The 27,747-nt window shown below is 40.6% G+C and overlaps 1 protein-coding gene across 5 annotated transcripts in view; it reads right to left on the reverse strand.

Moving 5' to 3' along the window:
- The window catches only part of NF1 (neurofibromin 1), a 91,229-nt gene extending 71,921 nt beyond the window's left edge, over positions 1–19,308 (reverse strand). For all 5 annotated transcript variants that reach the window (XM_051635315.1, XM_051635313.1, XM_051635311.1 and 2 more), the window contains exons 1-11: positions 19,061–19,308; positions 10,596–10,739; positions 7,944–8,027; positions 5,507–5,697; positions 3,019–3,125; positions 2,694–2,761; positions 2,372–2,447; positions 1,725–1,882; positions 914–1,087; positions 615–737; positions 246–320 (exon numbers count right to left, since the gene is read on the reverse strand). In XM_051635315.1, coding sequence (XP_051491275.1) covers positions 246–320; positions 615–737; positions 914–1,087; positions 1,725–1,882; positions 2,372–2,447; positions 2,694–2,761; positions 3,019–3,125; positions 5,507–5,697; positions 7,944–8,027; positions 10,596–10,739; positions 19,061–19,120 — 1,260 coding nt within the window. In that variant the 5' untranslated portion in view covers positions 19,121–19,308. The remainder of the gene's footprint in view (positions 1–245; positions 321–614; positions 738–913; positions 1,088–1,724; positions 1,883–2,371; positions 2,448–2,693; positions 2,762–3,018; positions 3,126–5,506; positions 5,698–7,943; positions 8,028–10,595; positions 10,740–19,060) is intronic.
- Between the last annotated feature and the right edge of the window lie 8,439 nt (positions 19,309–27,747).

Below are 27,747 nucleotides of genomic sequence, written 5' to 3' on the forward strand. Positions count from 1 at the left end.
TTAGAAGGTATTAAAACATATTTGCATTGAAATTTTACACTAGAATACAAGCTTTCAAACTGGGAATCCAGCTGGTGGACAGACAAGCAAAGATTTGTATGTCCTCCCTTACTGACAAGCAACTCTTGCTGCACGGATACAGGCAACAAGATTTGGCCTACTATTTAAATTGTATTTAGAAAGCAGATCTTGATCTGAATAGAAGCCACAGGTTGCAGGGCTGATTCAATACTTTCAGAACTTACATTTGTGATTATTCGGTGGAGAGAATTTACCAGAACATAATGAAACGTTGATGGGGAATTCTGTGCCAAGCAGATCTACAAGAAAAATACATAAAAGCCACTTAGGAACATCTTTTTCTTTGCCATCCTTCTTATCACACTGAATAACACACCGGAGTCTTCTTATTAAATTGACTAAGCTGTCAAATCTAAACATGAAGAAGTCTAATCAGCAAAGGAAAGATTTATAAAAACATGCAGGGATTTATTACCAAGGGATATTTATACAGTTGAACTTCTGAGCCTCCAGCTGCTGTTAGCATATCTTTTATAATTGACAGGTCATCAATAGCACATGGAAAATTACTTACCAGCAAGTAGTGTTCTCACCTTAAAGTGCTGGTTATTATGAGGGTTTATGCGGAAGCAGGAAACTAAGCAGTCAATCATAAGGTCTACATCTGCATTTTGATTGCCTCTTGAAAAAGGTTTGCTTGGATTAAACAGCAAATTCTATATATTTAAAATAAAACAAAATAAATCAGATGCCAAGATTACTCTTCTCTACTTTCAATACAAAAAACTTTCCACTGAAAAACTCTATAGTGTTCAATTCAGGAGAAAGTCAAAGTTTACAGTATTTTAAAATTCAATTTTCTTCATTGCCATTAGGAAACAGATATTTTTACCTTAAGATCTACCACCATGGACTGCACTAGTAGGAAAATGACAGAATTATCTTCCCAGTTGATGTAGGTAGATGCTTTGCACAGCTTAACACAAGCAATAGCAGCACTTTCAGTCAGCTGTCTGCTCCCACTGTGGCCTGCAAGTGCTTTCCTGAGATTGTCCAGGAACAGTTTCTGCAGAATTCAAATCAGGAATAGTTATAATCAGAGCTTTGGTAATCCGTGGTCATGGTTTTTAGATTCTTAAATAATAAAGAAAAAAAACAACACTGCATTTTCTGATCAGAAATACTGGGATTGCAAAAAACCAACTTGATGCAGCATTCTGGAGAAACGTTGTGTTTATAAAAGACATTTATTTTGAAGAATCTAGAACAATCAGAATGGCATAAAGAGAGAACCACAATGTCTGCAGCCACATCATAGTCAACATCTGCTGCAGATGCTGCAGTTATGGAACATAGTGCACACACTGCAGAAACCTGGACCAGCAGATCCTAGGCCAGCTAGAAGCAATGCTGAGTTGACTACTGGTGGAGGCAGGAGAAATCACAACACAGGGATTGAAATCTCCAAGGAGATGTCAATTTCTGAAACAACATTGTTTGGGACACACTATCTGTATCAGTTACTGGCAGTGAAAGAACTTATGTCAGGTGAGAACTGCAAAAGGGTGCAAAAACTTGCATATTTAATTGCAACGTGCTTTTTAGGCAGGAAAGACAAAATGAAACATACTTGAAACAGAATAAGCAAAGACAAGAATTCTCTAGAAATCAGAACCAGAACTGAGATACTTATCTTCTCTTACCTTGTTCATCTTAGTTTCCTCTACCACATCCTTTGCAATATCTTGGATTATCTCTGGACACAAGACCAGGAGTATGATTTGCAGTGGCCAAACTGCTGCTTTACGTTTTGTGCTTTCAGCAAAGCCATCCACCAAGTCAAACAACTTCTCTGCACAATCTGCATGAAACATAATCCCAAATTCAATACCAGTTTTAATCAGGAAAAGGTAAAGAAGAGATATAAAAGAGCAGAGAGACAGCTCCACATGCACAAAAAAATGCTCAGTCTTGCACCTGACTGGGGAGAGAACAGGTTCAACCCAGTTAAAGACATGGTTTACCTAAAAGTACACATTTTCCTCTCTTTTCGACTAGAGACAGGTGATGTTCTTGTAAAATTTTTCCTGTATCATGATGAAAAATATATATTTAAGAGTTTCTTTTGAGTTTTATTTCCTTGTGTAGGGAGACAAAAAGTGTATCTCTTTAAAAGGTGAGTCAGGATAGAAAAGGAACAGCAAGATATCCTGGCCTGCCCTGACAAGGGTTGACAGAAATTAGTTTCTTATTTGCAAGGCTGAACAAGAAGCAAAGAGGGCACAGAACAGAAGTGTAGGGATGTCTGAGAAATCAGGTTTTGAACACTATGTCATTTGTTAAGCCTTACCAGCCATATCAGTCTGCGGGGTTTGATATAGCTTTGTGAATTCATCAGGATAGTTTTCCACCCAGTTCCAAAATGCCTGCAGATAATGCAAAACATCTTTACATTCCAGAGCTTAAAAATATTGTCTGAATTATGTGTTTAAACAGAGATTTTAATCTTACTTTTGTGATTCTAACCATTCAACATTTCTTGCAAAACTTATATGCACTGAAGGGATGCACCAACTTATATTTTATAGTAAGTTACTGAATTGCAACTATTCCTTAACTAGAATAATCTGCAAATGAGCAATGAAGCAGAAGATAAATATTAAAATACTTACCTTTTCAAGACTGTTGATAACAGCTAACTGAGCTACCTTTTTAAGGGCTTTAAACTTGAATACTGTCTCTGCAAAAGTAAAACATTTCTGCATTTAGAAAATAAACCTGATTCTAAAAAGCAATACACATTATAAAAGACATTTGAAGTAAAAAGGAATTTTTAAACCTTTATGCTACTTAGGTATTTTTCAGTATTTTGGTAAATACATGGCTACTTGGAATAAAACACAGCAATAAAAGGATGAATATATCAATACCATTGTGTCACCTATGATTAGTCATATTCAAATAAAAACATTTTAAAACAAAGGCTCCAAATCATACCTTGCAAGAGTCGTTTTAGTTTTGAACAGTCCACACTGATGTACTGTAAAAGTTCAATATCATGAACATCAGCATTATCTTCTGAACAAACAGTCAGTTCCTGTAACCTAAAAATATGCAAAGTAAACTAACTTCTCAATCAGAGTATGTCAGATAGGTATGAACACATCCCCATGACTCTACACATTTGAATAGCAGGGGAATATTATATGATCTCGTATAATACAATCTCCTCAGATAAAGTTTTCCAGGTTTAGAAATGAAATACAGATCTTGCATGTTTAAGAGTTAACATTGTAGTCTTATTCCATTCTCGTAATGAAATGGATCTAGATATACACTCAGGAGTCTTACAAGATACCAACACCATCTGTTTATGTCCAAGATTTGCTTAAACCTTTCTGTTACCTACCACACTATAGCAGTAATCTTCTCATCTTTTCAACTAACATTAAATTCATGGAATCCTGAAACCCTTAGACTACTGCTCCTTAACAGCAAGTCTTTCCCAGCTGATTTCTCAAGAGCACAGCAGTGACTGATGTACTAAATATCACTGAAGTGAGCCACAACCACTCTACTTTGTAAGCTAAAGAAGGTGCATGCTTTCCTGCTCTAAACAAACTGAAGTTTAATCACAATGATTTAAACAAAATGGCAGCTTTTCACACTTTTGTATGAGATGATTTACTAAACATCTCATCAGATACTAAGCCACTAATAACTAAATCATATGTTCTCACAAACTAAAGATTGCTGTGTCTTGTTCCAAAGCTACAGATGTGTTTTAGACATGGAATGTGGTTTCTAGTACTACACACAAAAGCAGTTCTTCATTTCTTCCAACACTAGGGAAACTTAACAGCCCTTACTGGGAATGGGAAGGTCCCCACTGCTGTGCTTTTCATGCCAAAAATTCCCCAGCTGCTGCACAAGGCCTAGAAATATGCCTAAACAGGAAACACAGGTCAAAAGATCAGCAATGCTAACTGTCGGCAAGCTGACCCCTGTGGAGATCAGCAACAACTGGTCAAATATTTAACTATTTATGTACAAGCCATCTTGGAGTGAGAAACAGGTTAGAGAAAGAGCACTCAGCACCCCCTCAAATGGATGGGAAGGAGGGCTTTGGAGCTGGCATGTGGAGCTGCACTACTGGCATGTGAATAAATACAGATCCATGGCCTTGATTCAAAGACTGTCCAAAAATTTCAGCTGAAAAAAAACTTCCTATAAAAGGAGCAAAATAAATTATTTCCATATCCATAAGGAACAAAAGATAATCAACCTAACGAGTAAAGCACATCTTTCTTGCTACCTGCCAGGTCTATGTTCTTCAAGCAGAAGTTATTGAAAGCTCTGTAAAAGTTTTTTAAATACTTACTATTTCAAATCATTAAACAATTTTAGACTGACTTATAAAATGCAAGTATTTTTCCAAAATGTTGCAATGGAATTATTTTTACATTATAAAGGAGATAAATATATATATATCTATCTCATTGCTATGCAGTCACGTAAGGCTGCCCAAGCTCCACTTCTAATAAATCAAGGATGCTGTCAGCTGTAACATGGTGTGATAAAGACCTAAGCTACTTCAAGCAACTTTCAAAAACCAAAGCATTTCACTAATAAACTGTTTAATACACAACTCTAGTGGACTGGCAAATGTTGAAGCATCAGAAAGGCCCAGAAGTGGGCAAAAAGCAAAGAAGAGATGGACATTTTGGGCCTGTCTCTCTTCTCACTGGAACAGGTTGCCCAGGGAAGTTGTGGCTGCCCCGTCCCTGAAAGTGTTCAGGTTGGATGGGGCTTGGAGCAACCTGGTCTAGTGGGAGGTATCCCTGCCTATGCAGGAGGTTGGAAAAGGATGATCTCTAAGGTCCTTCCAACCCAAACCATTCTAGGATTCTATGAATAGCAGAAAAGAGAGTTATTTTTACAGTAAATGTGCTGCGAAACTCAACTCAGTCAGAAGACAAATGAGTCTTTTCCAACAACTCATAAACAGTTCAGCTGTTTTGTCCCCTTCAGGCATAAGATAGATTTAACATGAAAGCCTTCAATCAAGAAAAATTAGGAAGGGAAACAGTCTTGGGGCTCCAACAGTGCTGTAGACAGTTGGAGATTCTGCATAATTTTTTCCTTGCACCCACAAGAATTTACTCAACTTACTCAGCTGAGTTATTATTTTCACTCTACAACAGCACTTGGCTTGTACTCATGAAAGCAGATTAAAAAAGCAAGAAATGCTTTTAAAAAATGCTGTAGGTAATATAGAATGGATGTGAAACAGGTTCATTTTGTAACTTGAAACGCAAGTAAAATTTGCAAAGGTGGAGGGAATTCCACGTAAGAACTATCTTGTTAAATATCATTTAAGCAGTTCACTTTTCTGAAGTTAGATACAATTCCTGGCAGGTGTTCTAGACACCAGCATTTAGCAGAGCTTCTAACTCACTAAGTCAGGCTGCTGAAGAGCACCTACCTGGTGGAAATGCGGCTGAAAACAGCATTGAAGTTATTGCAGCTCAGAGAAAAAAGGACCCCAGAGGCAGAATTTCGTAGCTCAGCTGCGTGTTGGTTCCCTTCACGGTAAGTGTGGATGAAGTGGCAGATTTCTGGCAGCAACTGCTTCACCAGCATAGTCTCATCTAGTCTCATGGTATCCTTTGGTTGCTAAAAAGAAACGTTCAGTATTTCATTAAATTCCAGTTAGAAGGTTTGGAGGCCAAAAAAATGGAGCCTCTGCCACTAGCAGTCACAGGACCTGCATCTGAACTTCTAACTCTACCACCAGACTGAAAATCAGGTCAGTAGTTTACACAGAAAGGGCTTCTTTCTATTTGAACAATAACCTGTAGCATTCAAACCATCTCACATCTTCACTTAAGTCTCCAAAATCTGAAGGACACCCAGTTGATTAGTGTCACCACGTAGTGAGCAAACTCTTCAACTAGTTTTTGAAGTGAAACATATTTCTGTTTAGATGAAAACACTCTGTTCAACTGTGTCAAGTATTGGCAGAAGAGCATGAAATGTCCCAGTTTTGAATGGAAGCTCAAAGGGCAAAGACCACCTTTACTTCTCTTTTGGGTAGCATTCTAAACAGTTATTTTGACAGCAAATGCCTTTATATAAAAAAAGAACCAAAAAAAGAGGTGATCCTCGCTTGCTCTTGCCTGGGATTGCTGTCTATGAGTCAAAAATGGCTTAACTTTCCTGCAAAAGAAAAATCTAATTTTTGCCAGTTTGCAGAGTGTGAGACATAAGGAAACTATTTACAAAAGAATTCAAAGTGAAACTTTGCTCTACTAAGAACAAGTTTGAACAGAAGGGTCAGGCATTAAAGCTTTCTAAAATTCTACCAATGAATTTACCACAGGGAATTGGGAAGTTTCAGAGACTCCCACTTAGTTGACCTGAGTCCTGTTGCCATGAGAACTTGATGAAACATTGAGCAAGAACAGTGAGCAAGAAATAAGTCTGAAGATACCACCAAACACAACACTCTTTGTATAGAACTTTGGCTCAGTCTTATTAAACATACACTGGCTCAACTTGCTCTCATCTGAATTGACAAAGCAAGAAGTATTCAGCACAATTTCAGGCTGTTCAAATTTCATCATATATCAGGGAAAAAAACCAAAAAAACAACCCAGTAATGTTTCAAACAATAAGCACATAAGAAATATTTTTAAACAGGTTTTTGGACTCCCTGCAAAGAGACAAAAAAAGGCATTTACTTCAGCTGTAAAAGCTGAAAAGTATTCTGGAAAATTTATTTACCTGGACCTTCTATGATTTTAGAAGAATTCACAATTATTTAGACTTTTTTAATATTGCAATATAAGATACATCTCTTGACAAATCTAACCATATTAAGGTCTTATAAAGAGAACCTTCAAAAACTGTGGCAGGGAAAGAGCAAAGAGCTTAGATGATTTCATGACACTCAACTAAGAATACAGCTTTTTTAAAAAAATTTCCTTTCTTGTTAAAGGAATAAACTATTGCAAGTTTTGCTCAACAGTGAAGTTTGGCTTTGCAATTATACAGTTTAGCAGAGAAAGTTGTGCAACTGTTTACATCCCAAAGGTAACAGCAAACTGCCTTGTAGCACAGCTCTGGTTGGAAACCTCAGGACTGGCCTCCCAGTGGAAGTTTGGACATGGTTAACTAATGTAACCTAGGAAACACCTGCTAAAGTCATCTTTGGAATAGTGATAGCAAAGCCTCTGCTGTATATATGAGTACATGAAAAAACTACTTCACCAAATAAAAGTTTGATAAAGTTGAAAGAAAACTCAACATTGTAGGCATAAAACTCCCAATATTTGTACTGAATTATCTGCTACTTCTAAGATGATTTACTATTCCATTGCTTTTTCAGTTTAAATACTGAGATGAAAATGTTTTGATGCATCTTTTCAAAAAACTAGTGAGGAAAATATGCCACAAGCACTCAAAGCTTACAAAAATCTCTCAAAGCTTCATAACCACATCAAATTCTTAATCTTGGTTTGTGTCTTCCCTTGCTGTGGTGAACACACTTCTCTGACTACAGCTGTCTGCAAGTCTTTTTAACAAATTTTGAGAAGAAAAGAATTCTTTTTAACTCCACAAAGTAGCTGAGTAATGGGAAGGAAAAATTCAAAAGTTTATTCCAATTTATTTAGTTGAAAAAAATTACTAATTTAAGGCAAGAAAAAAGCACCTCACAAATCCTTAGCTTAGCAATTATCTCAACTACTTTCATGTACAGAGAGTTCTAAGATGCTTTTAAATAGCATTAATTCTACTTTGCTCTATATCAACTGAGTTTTAACTTTAGTATCAGTAATTATAGACATACAAACATTTGACTTGTACTCTCTTAACTCATTTAATTCCAACTTAGCAATTGCTTATGCAAGCCTACTCACCCCTGCCAGACATTTTTCCAGTGTATCCAAGATAATCAGCTGAGATAGATACAAATTCTTTTCAGCAGCTTCTCCAAATATTCTCTAGAAGTAGAAAGCATGTAGATTCATCTCAGACACAGAAATCTGACTTGCAACACATGAATGTTGCAGAGTGGCACAATAAGTTACAGCTCTTTTACAACTCTAGCTTTGAATTAGAAGTAAAGCCAGCACAAATTAGATTAAAATAGGGATTAAAAACTTATTGCTGAAGAAGTATCTTTGTCCAGTCAGCAATGCCAAATCCAATAAGGAACAAACAGTTACCACCAAGACTGGAGGTAGACTGCACCACTCACCTTCATCAGGCCTGTAATTTACTTGGGAGATGAAGGGTTTACCTTTTCAGAAACTATTTTGGTATCAATTACTGCCAACTTTTTTCCCATTATGTATTTCAATGCCAGCATCTTAACAGAATGGATGTTACAACAAATCCATACCAAGAAACTTAGCAGAGTGCTGCCAAATTTAGCACAGACCACAGGAAGGAACACAAGAGCCTCCAAAAAGATGCCACACTTCAGATACTGGACAAAGGCAGAATTAAAGTTAATTTTACTGCCAACAATGATGACTGGTTCCAGCAATATTAAGACAGCAAAATAAAGCAGAAATATTTAGCAAAAGTATCTTGGTACTTGGAACACGTGCAGAAGTCACCCAAAGGAAGTTACATTTTAAACCATGGGAGAACTTAGCTCAATGAGGTCTAACTTGTAGCAGAGTGAAAACTCTCAAGATAGTTTTCTAAACATTTTGTTTCAGTTACAGAAATCCTCAAAAAATATGGCTGACTCATGCAGTAGTTCAGACCATCACACATAAAAAAGTGAGGTCTTGCTCCTCAGTGCAGAGCAGATGTTGATGTTTTAAACTGACATTTGGAGCTAGGTCATTCCTCTCAACATATATATATATATATATATATATATATATATCATATACAGACATTGGTTTTACCTGTATAGTTCTCTCATTTATCAATCATCTCACACATCAACACATTCCTTCGTACCTCTGCAATTTAATTAATTGTCTCAAAAGGGATTACAGGTAGCTTTAAGCAGCCTAAAATCCCTAGCAGTAGGGCAACCTATGTTCTGATTTAACAGTCTTTCATAACGTTTCAGCAGATGCACATCTCTATAGAACATCCAGAAGAGCTCACTGCAAAATACCTCACTAAATCCATTAAAAAAAGAAAACACTGCTGGAGTTTGGCCAGTTCTGTTACCTGTTTGTGGAGACTCCACATGATCACAGATCACATGGCTTCAAAACTCAATGAACTAAACTTTACTTATGACAAATCCAAAATCAGACCTTTTATTCAAAAAAAAAATAAAAAAAATAAAAAAAATCCAACTGCATCTTTCTCCTCATAAAGGATGCCTAAACTTTTCATTTATCCAAGTTGATGGCAACAGCTATTTTTCCCAGTCTTGACACTGTGGACCATCCACATCTGTTTTTTTTTCTTTCTGGTTTTCTCTTCTCTTTGGTTCCACTGAGATCTATTTCAAATGGCAGTTTTAGTGATACTGACGAATCAAGTATTTTGAGGGATTTCCGAAATAATTTTATGGTTCCATTGGAGGCAGAACAAAAAACCAGGATGCAGAAAAAAAGCATCTACTAGAACACCTGGTTCTAAAGATTTCTCTTGGGCAACTTGTGGAAAAACAATTTTGAATCTCATCCCTTCACAGCAGTCAAGTTTCAACATTACATGGTTTAATGAGAGGCTGAGATCCACATCAAACAGTAAAGGGAAGAGATGTGTGTCACTCCCACCCATTTGTCATTCCTTTTTCTTACTGACTAGTCAGGAACCCCCTTTTGGAGGTACCAGGTCTACAGGGGAACTATTAGAAAAGAAACTGTTTTCAAAGATTTTTCTGACTGAAATTCGTCTGGTTGATAAAATATATGTATTTGTATTTTTTATATATAGATATATAGATATATATATATATATATATATATATGCACACATGTAAATACTAAAACATCCAAACAGCCTGGAAAATTCAGATAGCCTAAGTTTAAAATCCTTTCCCCTCTTTTTTCCCTTCTTCCTTTCCCAAAACAATTCCTGGCAGGTCATGCTCTGGCAGGACAGATAGGGGAAAAAACCACCTCCTAGTGCTGCTGCTCCACTGCCCTGCTGCATTTCTCCTCTGTGGACTTTGCTAGCACTGCTCTCCCAGGTAACTGAAGCAGCTTTCCATGCCATGGAAAGCATCCTCCTGCACCTCCCAACAAGTAGTGCATCTCCTGGTATCTAAGCACTGCTCAGAGACCCAGTGTGGTACCTTGAGGTACCCTCCCCAGCTACCCACACACCTTACCAGCTACAGACCATTCCCATGACTAACAGAAAATTCCCCTTAATCACCACCTCCTTTAGATTTCTCTGCCACAACTATCTCATCACCTTTATATCTAACAAAACTCAGCCTGTTGGTGAACTTGAGAAGGAAAAGGAAAACAAATGAAGTGTATAAGGCAAGTAACAATCTGACTATATTTCCAATTACCCTCTGCAGATTGTACAGTGTGAATAAATAACAACCATTTTGAACAATCCAAAATTAGAAAACTTACCATGTTATTAACATTTTTTAAGATATTAGTGAGACCACTGATGACCAGGGAAAACTTGTACTTGGAAATGTTTATGAGACATTCCTTGTTGTGCTCCGTACTGACTTTGGTGTGGGTATTCTGCTGGCCAGCCTTTATTGGAAGCTACAAAGTGAGATAAGCATTATAAACTTTTCTACATTGAAAGTCACATCTTTAAAAATGGGTTAAAAATTTCTGAGACATGAGAAGTGACCTTGAGAAATGTTCTGCAAGAGACAACTACAAACATGTTATTTCTTTTTTTTTATATTCATCTTTCTATTACTTATCTAGAAAACAAAATACAAGCCTACCAATTCCTTTTTCTGAATTGAAACTAAACCTCTATTTTGTGATAAATTTTCTACAAACCAAATGTCAAAGCAATTGAAAGGAGCAGAAAGAGAGAATTCTGAGAAGAAAAGTTTCTTTATTTCAAAAATTGGCTCATTAAATACAAGGATAATACCTGCAAGAAAAAAACCACGCATCTTGAAAACTGAGGGGAGGTAAAATCATGGTAGCTCAGAAAGCAGGTGAGTTGGAAGGTGGTATCAGTGGTACCATGTGTCTCTTCTACTCTTTGCAGGACACAAGTGGTAGAACCACCAGCGACGGCTCCTGTAGGCCCAAAGGGCCTGGGTTGCTTGGGGTCCCCATACCAAGACCCCCCCCCCACTTACCAGGTGATGAAGCCCCTCAGCCTCAAGCACTTGGAAGCCAAACACGGCGTGTGAGCCCCACACAACCTACCCCTGCCCAACGCCCAGCTGGAAGAACTAGATTTGAAACACATCCTTCCCATGACAGAGGAGATTCAGAGTGACTGCACAGAACTGAGATGCTGCTCCCACTGTGTGAACACTAGGCACTTTGTTTCAGGCTGTACCCAAATTCTTCAAGGGTCACAAACAAGTCACTTCCCAAGCACACACTCGCCTTCTCTGCCTGCTCCTGGTGGGAGTTGGCCTGTCCTGAACCACCAGGCAAAACTGTGAGAGGCACTTCTTTGGAAAAATTCATTTATACTTTGGATTTATGCTTTTAAAAAGCAATCAAATGTGGGAAGAAAAAAGGAACCAGGATTATAATCTCTTTTTATAATTCACACGTGCCATTTGCATTTTAAAGCATGACCTGGGGATCCGCTACCTGTAGAAACTTCAATTGGTACTACAAGTTTTGACCAATTTTCACTAGAATTCTCAATAAACATGTATTCTGAAAGACAATGGTAGCTCAAAGTAAATCACTGGATCATCACAGAATCATAGAATTGGGTTGGAAGGACCTTAAAGATCATCTAGTTCCAACCCCTCTGCATGGGCAGGGACACCTCCCACCAGCCCAGGCTGCTCCAAGCCCCATCCAACCTGCCCTTCAACACTGCCAGGGATGGGGCAGCCACAGCTTCCCTGGGCAACCTGGGCCAGGGTCTCACCATCCTCATAGTGAAGAATTACCTCCTAATGTCTAACCTAAATCTCTCCTCTTCCAGTTTTGATCCATTATCCCTTGTCCTCTTGCTACAAATGCCACAATGTAATACCTTGCATTAGAAAGGGTATTTTCAGAAATAAATATATATATATGTGTGTGTCTGTGTATATATATATATATGTATGTATGTGTATACACACACACACTTTAAAAGAGGTTCAAAGAATAATTTCAAGGAATAATAATAAGCTTTACAGCTGCAAGCTGTTTAAAGAGCATCCTTCCAGGCTGGGGACCTTTGCAGATTTGGTGAGGGTACCTTCCATACCACCATCCAGTTAAACTGCTGGCAGCAGTCACTAACATCTGTGCCAACCATTTAACACTACTAGCTTTGTTGATAAAAGTTTAAAGGCCCATATTTAAAATGCTAGATGAATTGTATTAAAGAAACCCAAACTTGGAACATTTTTTTCAACAGTTTTCACTGCATCATTAAATGCAATCTACTTAACAGTGACATCTTCAATTTGTAGGGAAATGGACCTCTTTAATACACTACCTAGTTTTTATGCCCAAATGGGCATAGAAATGGTGATTTGGGTTTTAAGTATCAGTTCTTTTGGTACCACAGACTCAGATCACAATGGAAACTGGCTGATTTTTCTAAGAGAATGGCTGACTCAAGTAAAAATGACTGATCTGCAGTGGCAGATCACACCAAAACCCAACAGCAACAGCATGGTCTATGAGGAAGGGGGCCCATGAGGAAGAGGAGGATGGGCCAGTGAGGAACACTTGCTCTCAATCCAGACAGTGGCTTAGGGATCTCCTGCACCAAGTGTTAGACCCAGAGAACCACACCAAGAGACACCACCAGATCAGGAGAAGGCTTAATGCTTCTCGCCTGCACAACCTCCTACAGCAACAAGTTCCATAGGGCAATCAAGATAATTTCCACTTCATTTTGTAATTCTCCTGCAAGTGTTCAGATTGTAATGATTTAAAACAGTGTGATGCATTTCAATGTGCTCATTTTTTAAATTGGAAAAAGCAGAACAAACAACATTTATGACTCAAGCTTTGTTTTCATTGTTAGATGTTATTTTTACAATACATTTTCGGAAGTCATTAGTGGAAGATAGATACATTTAGTCAAAAATGTCACCATTACTAGTACTTTTTATTTGAATTTCCAAGTCTCTGTGCTGACAACAGCAGAAAAGCTCAATATCACTGCATGATAAAACACTTCAGAAGTGCCTCTCAAAGAAACTGTCTCACAGATCTAGTTCTGTGTATTTCCATGTTATAGAAACATCACATTAGGCATTTCTGGAGCTTCCTGCCACAACAGCCACAGCAACAAGGTCACCTAGAAGAAAAACTGCTTTTTATACTACCATTTAAAATAGGAAACTATATAAAAAGGAAATATTTGCACTGTCATTTTGGGGGTTTTTTATTATTATTATTTCTCAGCTATTTCCTTTGTGCACTCTGACATGCCAGAGCATCATATGTCCCCTAATGGAAAGCAGTGCCAGTGTTGAGTGACCAAAAAGAAACTGTTTAACTTTTCTACAAATATCCATCAATCTAAACATCACAAGGAAAAAGAAAAGGGGGAGGGGGAAAGTTGAAATTTTATTTGTCTTTGATTTCATTTTAGAAAAAAAAATAAAGCCTGACACAAATGGTTTCCTGTATAGTTTTTATTTGAACTGGAAACAGAAATCAAAGCACAAAGCTTAAATATGACTGGAGCCTCAAACTATGAACACATGCACCATTTTGAACTCTTCCCAGTTTAGCAATGGGATAAATCACTACTGTAATTCAGCTATGTTCACTGTTGAAATAGGAAGGAAGAGTCAAGACCCTTATAACTAAAGTGATGCATGCACAGCCCACACTGAGACACACTGCCACATACCCCTTCTCTTTAATACAACCTGACCATGTTTTGATAAGGTGCCAAATTAGCTATAGAAGACAGGGAACAATGGCATTTTGGTCTAAAACTTGCCCTATTTTATGCAGCAAAGACAAAATGGGTAGGTGAAATCTGGAATCTCTCCAGCTATCAAATTTTAAGTCTTTGCAGATCAATTAAAAAAGAACATTGCTGAAAAAAGACATGGAAAAGCCATTAAGTAGCTCAGCCTGGCAGTCGCAGTGATACAGTACAAGACTAGTATATCCTGTATTCAGAGTCACTATTTTTGGGCAAGGTACAACTTAGCAGAACATTAAGGTTTCAAAATCTGACAGATGAACTCAGTCTGTCACAGGATGCAGGAGAGCTGCTGAGATGACTATCCTGTCAGAGGGACAGCAGTCAGCACCCAGCCATCCTCAGGCACCCCAGGGTGGCAGGCTGCAGAGCCTGCTCCCTGCTGCCACTGCCTCCACCTCCCATGCCTTCATCACCTTTGGAGAGGAAAAGGTAGGAGACTGTTCCAGGGGATCCACCTCAGGGAAGGAAATTCTGCACTTGTGTGTAATGGGCTCATCATTTTCAGCAAGAAGTCCAAGATGTCTGAATTAGTCTGAGATCAGTGCCTTTGGTTCAGATTCAGGAGAAAGCTACAAGTAAAACATCTAGGTAAAAACCCTAGTGCTATACTCTTAACAGCACAGAAATCTACCTGGCTTTTTCCTTTTAAATAATTTCTTGGAACTCCTTCAGCAGGCTGCAACACACAGATGTACTGGGGAGAGACAGAAAATGTACCTAGCACCACTCTTTCCTCACCATCAGTACTATCAGAACCAGACACAAATCTCTAAAAAACAACAGGCATCTTCCTGCCAACTATAAACACACATTGACATCATGTAGTGAAAGAACTAAAGCCTTCAGAAGATCATGGAACTCAGAAATATTTCATATAGCTTGTTCTAAAAAAACCCTACTTTCAAAAGGTTAAGGACAAGTTGGTGCTGTGAACAAATGTCTATTTACTGCTAACAGGAACTGCTGTGTTAAATAAGAAAAAATCATCAAATCATCCCAGTGCTTTTCAGCAGCTCATCAATGGACTCAGGTAACATCTGCTGCATGTGGGCCACCCCTCTATCCATTCCTTAGGACAACATCTGTGTGCAGCACAGCACTTCATTTTGAAATACATTACACACACTGTTTTGGAAAAATAAGATCAAAGCTGCTTAAGGTTTATGTGAGAGAAAGATGAAATACCACACATTGTTCTTAAGAGCAGTGTTGGAGTCTGTCTCAGTTCTTAGCTCCTGGGGAAATGCTTCAGACACATCACTTGTGGAACAAAGTTCCATCTTTAGCACAGACCAGCCTTACCTTGGCAGGAAAAGGTACCACTCCACCTGGGGAGCACAGGCAGCAGAACTCCCATGAAACGCTTTAAAATACCTTTTATTACTACTAGTGATTTCTTAACAAGCCAAGATGAGAAACAGCAATGAAAAACACAGAGCTGGTCCTTGCAGCCAGTACTTTTTCAGGTCTCTGATTCTGTACATGTTTCAAATGCTGTAGAGAGAATCAACAGGAGGAGGGAATATTTATTTTAATTTAATGCCTTTTAGTGAAAAGTATGAATGCAACAGTCCCACTGCCTTTCAGTTTTTACAAAAGCTTTCTTAACTCAAAGCAATTTTAGCTCATACACTGCAAAGGGGGAACCTAAACCATAATCCACGTAATAATGGGCTTCTTTCTTTAAAACATCATAATCACTTAAGTTGCTACAAGTTTATACAGGATTAATATATTTTATCCTATCTGATAGTTTTAAAACAGTCTAGATTTAAATGGTTCAGGCAGTAAGGCTTCTCTGACTATGCTCAGAACTATTTCACTACTGTATCAGCCTTCCCATGATTTCAGTTTGTAACACATTTAAAAATACTAACAAAATACAGCACATAAAATTGTAAGTGAACATTTCTTTAGGAAAAAAGAGATAATTTTACTTTATAGGGACCAGATTATGACTGAAATCACAGAGATTTTTACTAAAACATAACCTATCCTCTCAGTGCTTCTGCAGCCTGACTCTATCCTGACCACTGAAAGTTTTGGAAAATGTAAGAACTAGTACTATGTACAAAATCAGTCAAGAAGTTTCACATGTGCTAGATAAGAAATGTCATCTACCCTCTCATGTACCAGCAACAGCTTCTTTCTGCACCAGCTGAAACCTTCACAGTCTTCAAGGGGAGCCCCAAGAAGAGTGCATGGCAGCAGTTGCAGTCTCAGAAGTGAGCACAGCTGGGCAAGACCATCAGAGTACTTGAAAAACGTATCCAGGGAGCCAGTCCCTGGTTAATTCATAAAACTATTCTTGCCAGTCATTTTGGGACCACGGAATTGTACGCACAAAAGCAGATTTTGGTTAAAGCAGCATTTATAACAATAGGAGTAGACAAGAACAGACTGGTTTGCACTGATTTTTCTTGTTTTCAGTACAGATTAGCATTCTCTCAATTTGTTGTTTCATCTGCCTTAAAATGAATTCAAGCACTCAGCAGATGAATGAAAGGCCTGTCTGCATCTATAAATATTGGTGAAAAGTGGTTGCATTTTCCTTCTTTGAAAGGAAGAAACCTCCAAGTATTTTATCTTCTCCCCCACAGAAAGGAACAACCACCAAATCTAAACTGAACAACCCACAACAAACTGGAGCTCCCCCTTCTTATTCAAACACATCAATGATACCATGTAGTGGCTCCCTCAGTGCTGAATCAAGAGGTGCTGCCATTTAGGAGGGCACACTGAGCATGCAAAAACTCAAAAATGCATTATCACCACTAAAATAAAGTGCATACACTCAGTGTATCTTTGTCAAGTGGGAACTTGATGCTCACATCAGCAGTCTAAAATGTAACAAGTCAATAACCTAATAACAACCACAGGACTACGCAGGAATGACACAAACACAAGGAGTGACAAGGAGCACGTCAATTCAACCACCGACCCAGCACGCGTTTCGCAGTGATGGTGTCACCATAACCTGGGCTTTTGGGCATTCAGTTAAGACCTGTCACCTTTCCAACCTGAAGATCATTGCCAGACCAGCCAACACAGAGGAAATTATGTTTGAAAAGCAAATTAACAAAACTGAGAAACCCAAATTAAAATTAACAAATGAGAGAGAAAACTTCTCACCAAAAAACCAAATACATTCATGTCTTGTCCTTGCTTTGCTGCTTCATTCACTTGATGATACAGTATTATTTGTTTTAATTGCACTGGTTAAACAAAAATATGCAATGAACTAATAAAAATTTTGTAAAGCAGCCCTTCTCATGCAAGCTACATTATGATTACAACAGCCAATGCTGCATTTGATGTACATTATCCCCACAAGTCCAATATTTTAGCATTTCAGAACAGCCTTCTATCTGCCAGGTAAGAATTCCTCCCATACACCTACCTGTAATTACCCTCTAAAATGTATAGAAAAGTAATTCTGTTTAAAAAAACTGAAGTTCTTAACTCCAAACAGATGTTGGCAAGCCCAATTCCACAATATATATAACAAAGCAAACGACAAAGCCTAGGGCCTTTTAACACCAGTACACAAAGAAACATTTTCTTGCATTATTAGGAGCATAATGAGTACCATGCTTTTTAAGCTTATGGAAAATATGATCTATGACTCAAGATAAGGGGGGGGAATAAGTTAACTGTGCAAACATGTCTAAATGTATTGGAAAAATCTGCATAATTTCGATGTCAAAAGACAAAGTCTGGTATTTTCCTTTTTCAAATAAATTTCATTTATAGCAGCTTTAATATAAATGTAAAGAGGAACAGTGTCTTTTTGTTCAACCAGGCCTTTCTGTGGGTTGTCAGCAGTCAAGCATCACTGAGAGGGACACATGTTTATAAGGCAGGTGAAAAAAAATAATCAATCTATATCAATCAGCTCAATGTCTTTGATAGATACCTTGATAGTTACACTGAACAGGGTCTCACAGAGCTGTATCTTGTTTGACACAAAGGCTGTACTCACAACATAGCAAAATGACACAGACAACACAGAAACTGATCATTCAGCCTAAACTGAGCTCACACTTAGAGGTCAGGAAAGCATCTTGGGAGTAAAAATGCAGCCTAAGCAGCCAGCTTAGCCCCACTGAGAAAGTCACATCACCTAATCCCAGTAAGCAGTTTCTGCATGTGGATCAGAGAAACACAAAGTCTGAGGCCAACAAATCCCTCATCCTTTCATTCAGAAAATCCTTCTCCAAACTACTAGCACCGACTTTTGTAGAAGTAAATACCTATTGCTCTAACAACACTGGCTAGCAAACCCTCTCCGTGCCATACAACTGCGCTCCCGGAGCCGTGGGTGAGGTTTCCACTGGCATCCCCCGCTATGCCATGGGGAACAGGGTGGCACTGCCCGTACAGATCCACACCGTCCTCCTTAAACTCATCCCTTGAGTTCTCCTTCTCTCTCTACCTCCTTTCTGGCGACGCAAAGCGAAGACACGAATTTCACAGGAATGCCTACGAAAAGCAAACGCTCTTTTTGATGACATGGGGGAGCAGAAGCGAAGCAGAGCCGGGCATCTCCCCCCCCTCCTCAGTGACTGATGTGCCACAGCACCTCGAGGGAGGCCGCTCCAGCACCGAGGCCGGGATCCCCCCTCCAGGAATGGGTGGGAAGCATCAGGTTGGCTGGACGGGGCCACAGACCCCACCGGGCCCCCCCCCCAAGGAACCCTGCCCAGCACAATGGGCGCAGCGAGCCGCCGCCCCCGGCCGGGGCTGAGCGGGACCCAACGCCGAACCGGGCCCTGGGGAGGGGGGGCCCAGCTCCCGAACCCCCCGGGAAGCCGGCGGCAGGGGAGAAGGCAGCGCTCCCCCCCGCCCCGGGGCGCGGGGCACCCTCCCCCGCCGCACGCCCCCTCCCAGCCCCCGGAGATCCCTCCCAGCCCCGGCCGCGGCCCTCCCCGCACCGCCCCTGCTCCCCGCGCCGGCCCCCAGCCCTCACGGCCGCCCCCGCTACCTGCTCATCGAAGCGGTTCACCACGGCCTGCACCCACTCCACCGGCTTGTGGGCCGCCATGTCCCCCCCACCGCCTGCCCGGCCAGGGAGGGGGGCGGATCCCCGGCAGGGAGGGCGGCAGGAGAAGCGCCGGGCGACGGGCAGGTCTCCGTATCTCCCTGGCGCGCTCCGGGGCCCTCAGCTGCCCGCAGCCATCAGCGCGCAGGGCCCGCCATGACACCAGGCCGGAAGGGAGCGCGGCCGCCGCCCCCGCCCCAGCAGCAGCGCCGCGGCCGCCACAGGGGGAGCGCGGACGGGCGGCGGGAGGGCGGCGCTGCGCATGCGCGGCGGGGAGGGCGGCGCTGCGCCCGCCCCTCCTTCTCCTCAGCTCTGCGCATGCGCACCAGTGCCTCCCGGCGGGGCGGGAACCCGGCGCATGCGCAGCGCGGCGCCGTGAGGGCTCTGCCCGTCCCGGGCTCTGCCCGTCCCGCCGCTGCCGGAGCCCCGAGACCCCGCACCGGGAGCCGGACCCGCCGCCGGGTCTCGCCTCTGAGCCCGCAGCGTGCAGGGGTCTCCCCCAGCCGGGCCTCCGGAGGGCAGCCCTGAGGCGGCCCTTCCTCCGAGGCCGTGTCCTGCGGCCCGTCCTCCGGTTTCCGGGTGGGCCGCGGGTTTCCCGGAGGAGCTGCCGGGCCTGCGGCTGCCCCTGGGGTAAAGACGGGGCCAGGCGAGGTGGTTCGTCTCCCCTCGCAAGGAAAATGAGGCCCTTCCGCACGAGGCCGCAGAGGAAAACTGGGAAGGGGCTTTTCCCGCTGGCCCTGCCGCCTGGAAACACCGGCTGTGGCGTGTCCTGCGGAGCCGGGGAGAGAGGGAGAGCCCTCCCGAGTCTAAACGTACTGAAACGGTGTCTTCAAAACAGAAGGTTGCTTTAAAAGTCTCCCTCAAAATGATTCATTCGTTGCTGTAAACAGGATTTCTCTCCTCTGACCTCAGGTGATACAGGAATGTTTTGCCTTTCCGAATGCAGGGCTTGTGTTGGTCTATCATAGAATGCCAGGTTGGAAGGGACCTCAGGGATCACCTGCATCACCTCAAGGATCAGGTTTCCCTAGGAGGTTACATGATGATTTACACCTCCTGGCAGAAGGACAAGGTACTTGGCAGATACTTCATCCAAACTGCAGTGGCCCTTTCAACCCCACTGTGCTTGAAGGGGACTATCTACAATTTGAATAGCACACACAGACTGGAATGGGTAGCTATATTTTACCTTTTAAATTTTTTTTTTTTTAAAAAAAAAGGTTACTCTTTATATAATTGAGTTTATTTCACATTAACAGCTTCTGTTGCATCTCAAGGCTTCACTGCAGAACTCTATCAGTAACTAAAAATAAGTGCTGCAGCACACAGAAATTCTTCACCCAACCTAGTTATATGGTGCCCAGCCAAGTGTTTACTCTCTGTGACTCAGAAAAGTAGGATATGTGGATAAGGAGACAAATAAACATCCACTTCCAGTTTCCTTCTTGGGAAGGTTGATTTGTTTTCCTTCTGGGTAGAGAGAAGCACAAAATAATGTCCTTTCATGCTGGAGTCAAGTTAAAATTCTGACTATATAAATAAAGATGCAACTTGAGGTTAGAGTTCTTGAACATATAATTTAAAATTGTCAAATTATAACAAAAACTGGACAATAAAATGGACTTGCTTTCTGTTACACGACCCAGCAAGGGCCTTGATTTGACATGGGGACTCTTGCTATTATCATAGCACATACTAATTATTGCCAGCAATAGCAACATGGAAGATATTCTGAGGTAACTTTCCCTGTAAATAACCAACAATGTAATTCAGATTTCCAGTATGAACAATTCCACTGCATGCTAGCAACAAATGCAAGAACTTGCTGCACAGCAAACATTTGAAGAGGCAGGTGTTTTATACAAAGATGAAAATAAATTGCAAATACTTAAGAAAAAACAATTAAGAACAACAAGAATAAACAGTAGCTTTCTGTCTGTACAACTTGTGGTACTGCCTTTCAGGAAATGCAAAAAGCATTCTGATTGATACAAATTGTGAAGTCTAATCTTGGGCTGTTAAGTGCACTGAATTCTGTGTAATTCATTTGCTGTGTACAATAAACTAGCTGTGGTGTCAAAGTTATTGATTCCTTTGCATTAGAGTGCATTAGAATGGTCAGCATCAATATGTTTCAAAAGATTTTAAAAACTAAATATTGTCTTCTGTTCTAGAAAGGATGTCTAAGGTTTTGGTTAAATATACTCATGTCCAAATCAAACCTACATGGTATGTGTATATTTTTGCTTAGTTATTAACCCTTAACTGAGTTGGATGGCAAATTAAGCTGGTCCCTGAAGAAATATGAAAGCAGAAATGAACACAAAACATCTAATGGATCCAATGGAGCTGGAATTATTAACTGCCTAGAATTATTAATTTAGGATTAAAAAAACCCTGTGAGGGTTAGGTCTCATCCCCATCTCCTGCTGGGCCCTTCCTCCATGAATTTCTCAAATCTTCTGTTTTCAGCTGTTTATATGTTTGACCTCTAAGTATCCCACAGCAATCAGGCAGGAATAAAACCCACTTCAGGCAATACAGCCCTAATCTTCATGGGGATCTCTACATTCTGCCAAAATCTAAACAACAATAATCCATGCAGGGGGCAGGAAAGGGCTTCAGCTTCCTGAGGAGCTTATGCCAAACATGGCTCAGAAAGCCAGAAAGAAATCAGGGTGATAAGATTAGCTGAGAAGCATCTTGGGAACTCCTGACTTAGGTAGAAAAAGACAGGCTATTTCTTCCCTTCAGAATTTACTAAACAAAGCAAACAGTGCTTCTTCCTGTTTCTCCTAGTTGTTGTTGTGTTTTTTTCCCAAAGCAAGTCTCTTCCCTAAAAGCAAGCATGACTTGCTGTAGCATTCCCAGATTTTAGGTGGGGGAAACTTCAGAGGTTTGAACAGCGATATTGGAAATTCTCATAGTATTTCCCCAAAATGCTTTGGAAAATTCCAGCCAGTGTTTGGTCAAGATTGTTCTTTCCCAATGCTCTCTGCTTCCTTTTATGTGTTTCCTCTTCTTCCTAAGTTCAACACAAAGAGACCCACTATCCTAGAAGTGATCTGCTGTCCTAGAAAAAAAACACACAGTATCCCTACTCTTCATTTTTGTGCTAGACCCTGTTTGGTACCTGAAAAGCCAGATGATTTAGTCCTCCAACAGGAAGAGAGACACAGTTTACAACTGCTAGTTAGGTATCACTTGAAAATCAATCATTCCAAGTTCCACAGCTCTAGATAACTTCTGAGTTGTGGTACCATTTCTTTAGCAATTTGACAATCTTGTACTTCTTGGTTATTTTGGTGGCTTTTTAAAAAGACATTTTAGCAAGAGCTTCTTCAAGCGCTTCCTTGAGCTTATTTGTAAACTAAAATAAGAAATTACAGCCTAAGGCATCCACAAAGTCTCACCAGGCTTTAGGGTAAGTGCCAGTGGTTCTTCCTCACTAAAAATTTCCCATTGTGGCTGTCAAAAGTGGCACTAGTGGTACGAGTCACACGTAAGAGGAAAGTCCCTGCTCTGTCCCATCTCAGCATAGGTTTAGACCTCCCAAACCCCAAAGAGCCAAGACAGTAGAAGTGTGAGGAACAGGGAACTAGATGAGAAAGTTGAGGTAAACAGAGAAAATTACTTGGCCAGATTGGTAGTAAAATCCACACAGGCTCAACTTGCTCGCTTTGTCCTTTACTCCAGAGCAGAGGTGTTGATCCTGTCCTTAGCATCATTCCATCATTCACCAACACAAGCCTTTCAGCATTTGCTTTCTTTCTCATGTGTTTCACCCTTTAAGATTCAGGTAATTTCTAGATATCACCTACAATTTACTCAGGAGACCTGGGCCTCTTTTTTATTATGCTTGAACTGGCTCTTGGAGGTGACACTTCTCTTGGCTTCTTGCCTGACATTACAGCTTTTTCCTCCTCCCACATCTTTATCTTTTGCTCTGCTTTGTATTTTCAACTTCAGTGATTTATTTATTAACCTATATTTTTTCCTCCTACTCTCTGAAATCTGTTTCATACTGCAGCTTCTTTTCTTCATTCCTCCCATCCCACTTTCTCATTTTCACCAGCATTTGTCAAACACTCCAGCAGTGCCTCAAACAGATCCAGTGATACTTTTTATTCTCTATCAACTAGTTTTGGTTCAGAAATCTCCCATCACTTACAGAGGTATTCCTCTCTAAGGCACATGTTTGGTTGCAATCCCTGATGGATTTGGTATCATTCTGGAGGAAATGTGCCCAATCTAGGATCAGCCTCAATAATCCTTTCCAACTGTTTTAAAGTGAAGCTAAACAAACAAACTTCACTAAATGAGGAAGGAAGGGAGGAAGGAAAGCATCTGCCAAGTTGTTGGTTTTTTTAAGACGTGACTTAATATCTCTAAGTTGCAAACCCCTTAAACACGGATTTTAATCCAAGAGCTGCCAGGCTCCAAGGAAAGCTGAGCAGCCTCACTGGATGTGCTTCGGCTCTTTCTCCACCGAAGACACTTGGTTCTTTTACCCCCTTTTGCACGGTCTCCAAGAGGACAGCGCTCCAACAGATTTGTCCATTAGAGGGCATGAGAGGCCACTAAAATCCCTCCAATTTGACCTAACTAGAGGAAACGAAAATAGCCCGCGTACCTATTTGTTTAATAAATGAGCGGGGGTTTGTTTACTTCCCGTGACATTGTGACATGTAACTTATTGACTTATCTGACATGCGCTGGAGAGATTTTAAAATATAACTAAACTTCTTCTAAAAGATTAAGCCATGGATTTTCTTTTGTGCTCTCTACTTCCCAATTCCTCCCTGACTGCAATAGGATCTGTTAAATATGGGCAGAGCAAGCAAATGATCTCACTAGATTAATAGGAATCACAGAATGATGGATTATACCTCAGAGAAATTAGATATTCTATAAAAAATAGTCACACTGGAACTTCTATCCCGGAAAGTCTAATCAGCAAAGGATAATTAAAATTGTAGCACATCATTTCACACAATCAATTTCTAAATGCAAGTCTTTCTGTTCCAGTAGAAACCTCATTTGGATGCAAAACACCATGAGTTTAATCCCTGATATTTGATCTGATACAAAGAAATAGCCCATTACCAAGACATTCTAAGAGCTCAGATATTCTGAGGGAATTTAATGGAACAGAATATTTTCTGAAACTCAGGCCTATGCCCTGCACTGGAAATAGATAAAGACACATTAAGTGTCTGCCGTTTCGCCTTAGAGGTACAAAAAAAGCTCTTTGACAAATTCTAATTGAAATTTGTTTGATCATAATCTCTCCCAGTGTTTGCATTTCTGTTCTAAAAACTTCAGACGAATTAGATGATTTTGTGTATCTACCTTTTTCTTCCCCTAGCAAGCAATGTGTTTCCCAGATATTGCAGTCGTTTGCAGAGGTTAAGTTACTTTAATATTGTTAAACAATATTTTAATTGTTCTGGATGACTAATTGGCTCTGCCTAGATTATCACATTGCCCCAAAGGATAATTCAAGGTTATCACTTCCTCTCCCTGAAATTTTATTTCCTTACTCATTTATCATACAAGTGGGGTCAAAAAGAGGAGAGATTTCACAAGACAGGAAGACCAAATAGACCTTGTGACTGTAATACTAATACTTTATGGTTTCTTTTCTGGGTGATCTCAAAGAAAGGGCAGGAGTTTTAGTCACAGAAAACAAGCTGGAGTTCTGGAGTGTCACTGGGGTGAGGCCAGGAGAGACAAAAATGCAGTAAGAGCTGCAGGCCAAGGCATGAACCTCCTGTGCTCTTTCACTGTAAGGTGTTTCCACCAGATTTGGTCTTCCAGGTGAAGTGATTGTACTTCCTAATGGCACAGAAACACCTCTATAGATTTTCTCCTTCCTAACAAGCCAAGCACATTGCTCTGTCACTAGGCAGGTGCAGATTAACTCCCCATTAACTCCCTACAGTGGATGATACTACAAATAACACAAACTTTTACCTCCTTCTCAACATATACCAACAATACTCATTATCTTTGTTGTTACTGTGTCTGTGCCTTGGGACCTTGTAACTGTTTACACAAACTGCTCTCCAGGGAAAGTGGTCTAGGTTTTCCAGCCTGTGAATTTCTGTTAGGGGCCCTGACTCTGTTTCACTGGGAAACACTAAATTGTAGGTATTCCTTCTCATTTGCTTGGGGTTTTTTTTCCAGCAGCCTTTTGCCTTTGCTGTTCACTGCTTTCCTGGTGTTAGTGAGTATCCCTAAGGACACCTTATGCTCCATTCCCATTTAAAGCTGAATTCTCTGAATTCTGCAGCAATGCACTAGGACTTATTAACGAAATGCAGATTGTAAAATATGGCAGCCCTCACATAACTTATTTTTTCTGACCATGGCTCTTGCCAGAGCATCCAACATCCTTCCAGCCCTCCCCAGAAACTGCATATTCCCACATGTTTAGTAAATTCACACACTAACTCATGCAAGGCATGTTCCTATTCCCAAGCTTTGTGTGTGTGTACATCTAGGAACATCCCTCTTAAATGTGCCAGCATTATTATCTGATGCCTTTTAAGCAAAACCCATTACAGTTGCACACCTCTTCTCTCCCCGGGTTGCACAGCCAGCTAAAGGTATGGGTACCTCCTCCTGCTGCAGAGCCCAGCTGGGGACATGTAAGCTCTTTCTGTCTGTTTTTTTGCTGGATGACACACAATCATTCTCAGCTTGTTTTCTGTCTATCTACTCTGCATTCTGCAATGTGTAACCTGTAAACTGTGTTTCTGCTGTAAGCAATTCTCCTCTGGGTAACGCCTCATCCTTACCCCACCAGGCAGGATTCTCACTACAATAATCTTATTTTTGCTTGAATGCTTGTCTCCATAAAACCTTCTAGTGCCTCGTGATCAGCTGTGTCAAAGGCTACTCACACCCAAACAAACCTACCCAACAAGTCACAGATGAATGCCCATCACTCAGATTAACTGTGAAACTAAAACCAGCCTCAACTTGCACAACATAAAACTGGCCCCGATACTCTTTTCCCCCTGGCACTACATAAAACCCTGTGTAATTTCCATTAACTTTCATGGAATTATTTCTCAGTTAGATGTGCTGATTCTATATTATAATCACACACAGTCTCAGAGCCCGGATTTGGATTCAGTAACATCAGCACCTCAACAAAGTTTGTCTTTTGTTGCAGCATCCAAGGCCTAAGCGCTGCTGACACAATTCATACCACATTCCTTCTCAATCCAGGTGTGACAAAACGGCTGAAAAAAGTCAGAAACATATGATTTACTTCTACAGGTATGAGTCAATGCTTTGGAAATGTTCTGCATAAATTCACAGTTGGTGTATTTGTAGTGTTTCAACTCACTTTAAGCACAGATACTTTATCCTTCTCTCTCCTCTTTAGCCATCAGGTGCACAAGAGGAACTGAAGAGGAAAAGGAAAGTCTTTAAGAACTAGGAGAATATCAAGACAGGAATTTAGTTTTTTCTTCTTAAAAACCTTTGTGTAAGCCTCATGCTGGCCTGTATGAATTGATGAAGATAAAGACTCTTCGTTGCTGAACAGTTTTTACCAGCTGCTGCTCTATTTCCTTCCCATGAGTCATGCTATTAGCTTATGCTGCTCTATTTAATTTCAACTGATGCTTCAGCCCACACAAGCTTTTCTAAAATAAATTTTAAAAAGCCTTATTTGAAATAGACATCAAGTGGTTTGAATGAACCTCCAAAAAGTGCTGAACAGCATGGAGGTCTCAGATGCAGTGTCTAAGAGCTGCTGTTAACCAGAGCCGAAACCGAGGATGAAGCTTATCTCGGGGAGAAAAGTAACAGAACTGCTATTTCAAAATCCGTAAGGGGAAACACAGGAAGGTTAATTTCAACCCCATTCAAATTAATTAGACTTGAGAGTTATCCTTCACCTAGGCTATAGATAGACAGACAGACAGATACCTGTTAAATGTACAGATACTTGCTAAGCAAGCAGAGGTTCTACTTTTGCTACTCTCTTGGAAGCACTGCTCGGCTGGGCACCGTGCAATGCCTCAGTCAGCTGCAATCATGGCCTGAATGGCACTAAATGCCAAGACCTCAGTCTAAATAAGTCATTAACTCCCTGCCTCCTACCTCATAGTAAAGTCTTACATAAACTTTGGGTGGCAGAGGCCTGTGGTATCATCTTCTACCATCTTTTGCATAGATAAAGCTACAAAGAACATGTTAGAGGTGTTTCTTGTTTCTGAGATCAGTGGGCATCCCATTATTTTTAAATCCTTAAAGCAACAGCATACCTGGCACTGTGAAGGACCCCAGAGCCACGGCCCTCTTGGGAACAATACCACGTTTGCATTTGCACTTTCCTTCCAAACTCTTAGCTAGGAGCCAAACATAGGTCCAATCTTTCTTTCATTTGTTATTATTTTTAATTTTTTTATTATCTTGCCACATGGGCAATTAATTCATTAACCCATTTTGCATGTTTGTAATCTTTTTTCCCTTATGGGTGTAACCTTGCTGTACTGCAGGTCCCAGATACCCTGAAGATTTCCTAAATATCATCATGTGACTTAAAAGCAGTAGTGAAACAGACACCACCTCTGCCTTACTTGCAGTCGTCACAGGGATTGAGAAACAGG

Source organism: Apus apus, chromosome 18 (genome assembly GCF_020740795.1).
Source record: "Apus apus isolate bApuApu2 chromosome 18, bApuApu2.pri.cur, whole genome shotgun sequence".
Classification (NCBI taxonomy): Eukaryota; Metazoa; Chordata; class Aves; order Apodiformes; family Apodidae; genus Apus; species Apus apus.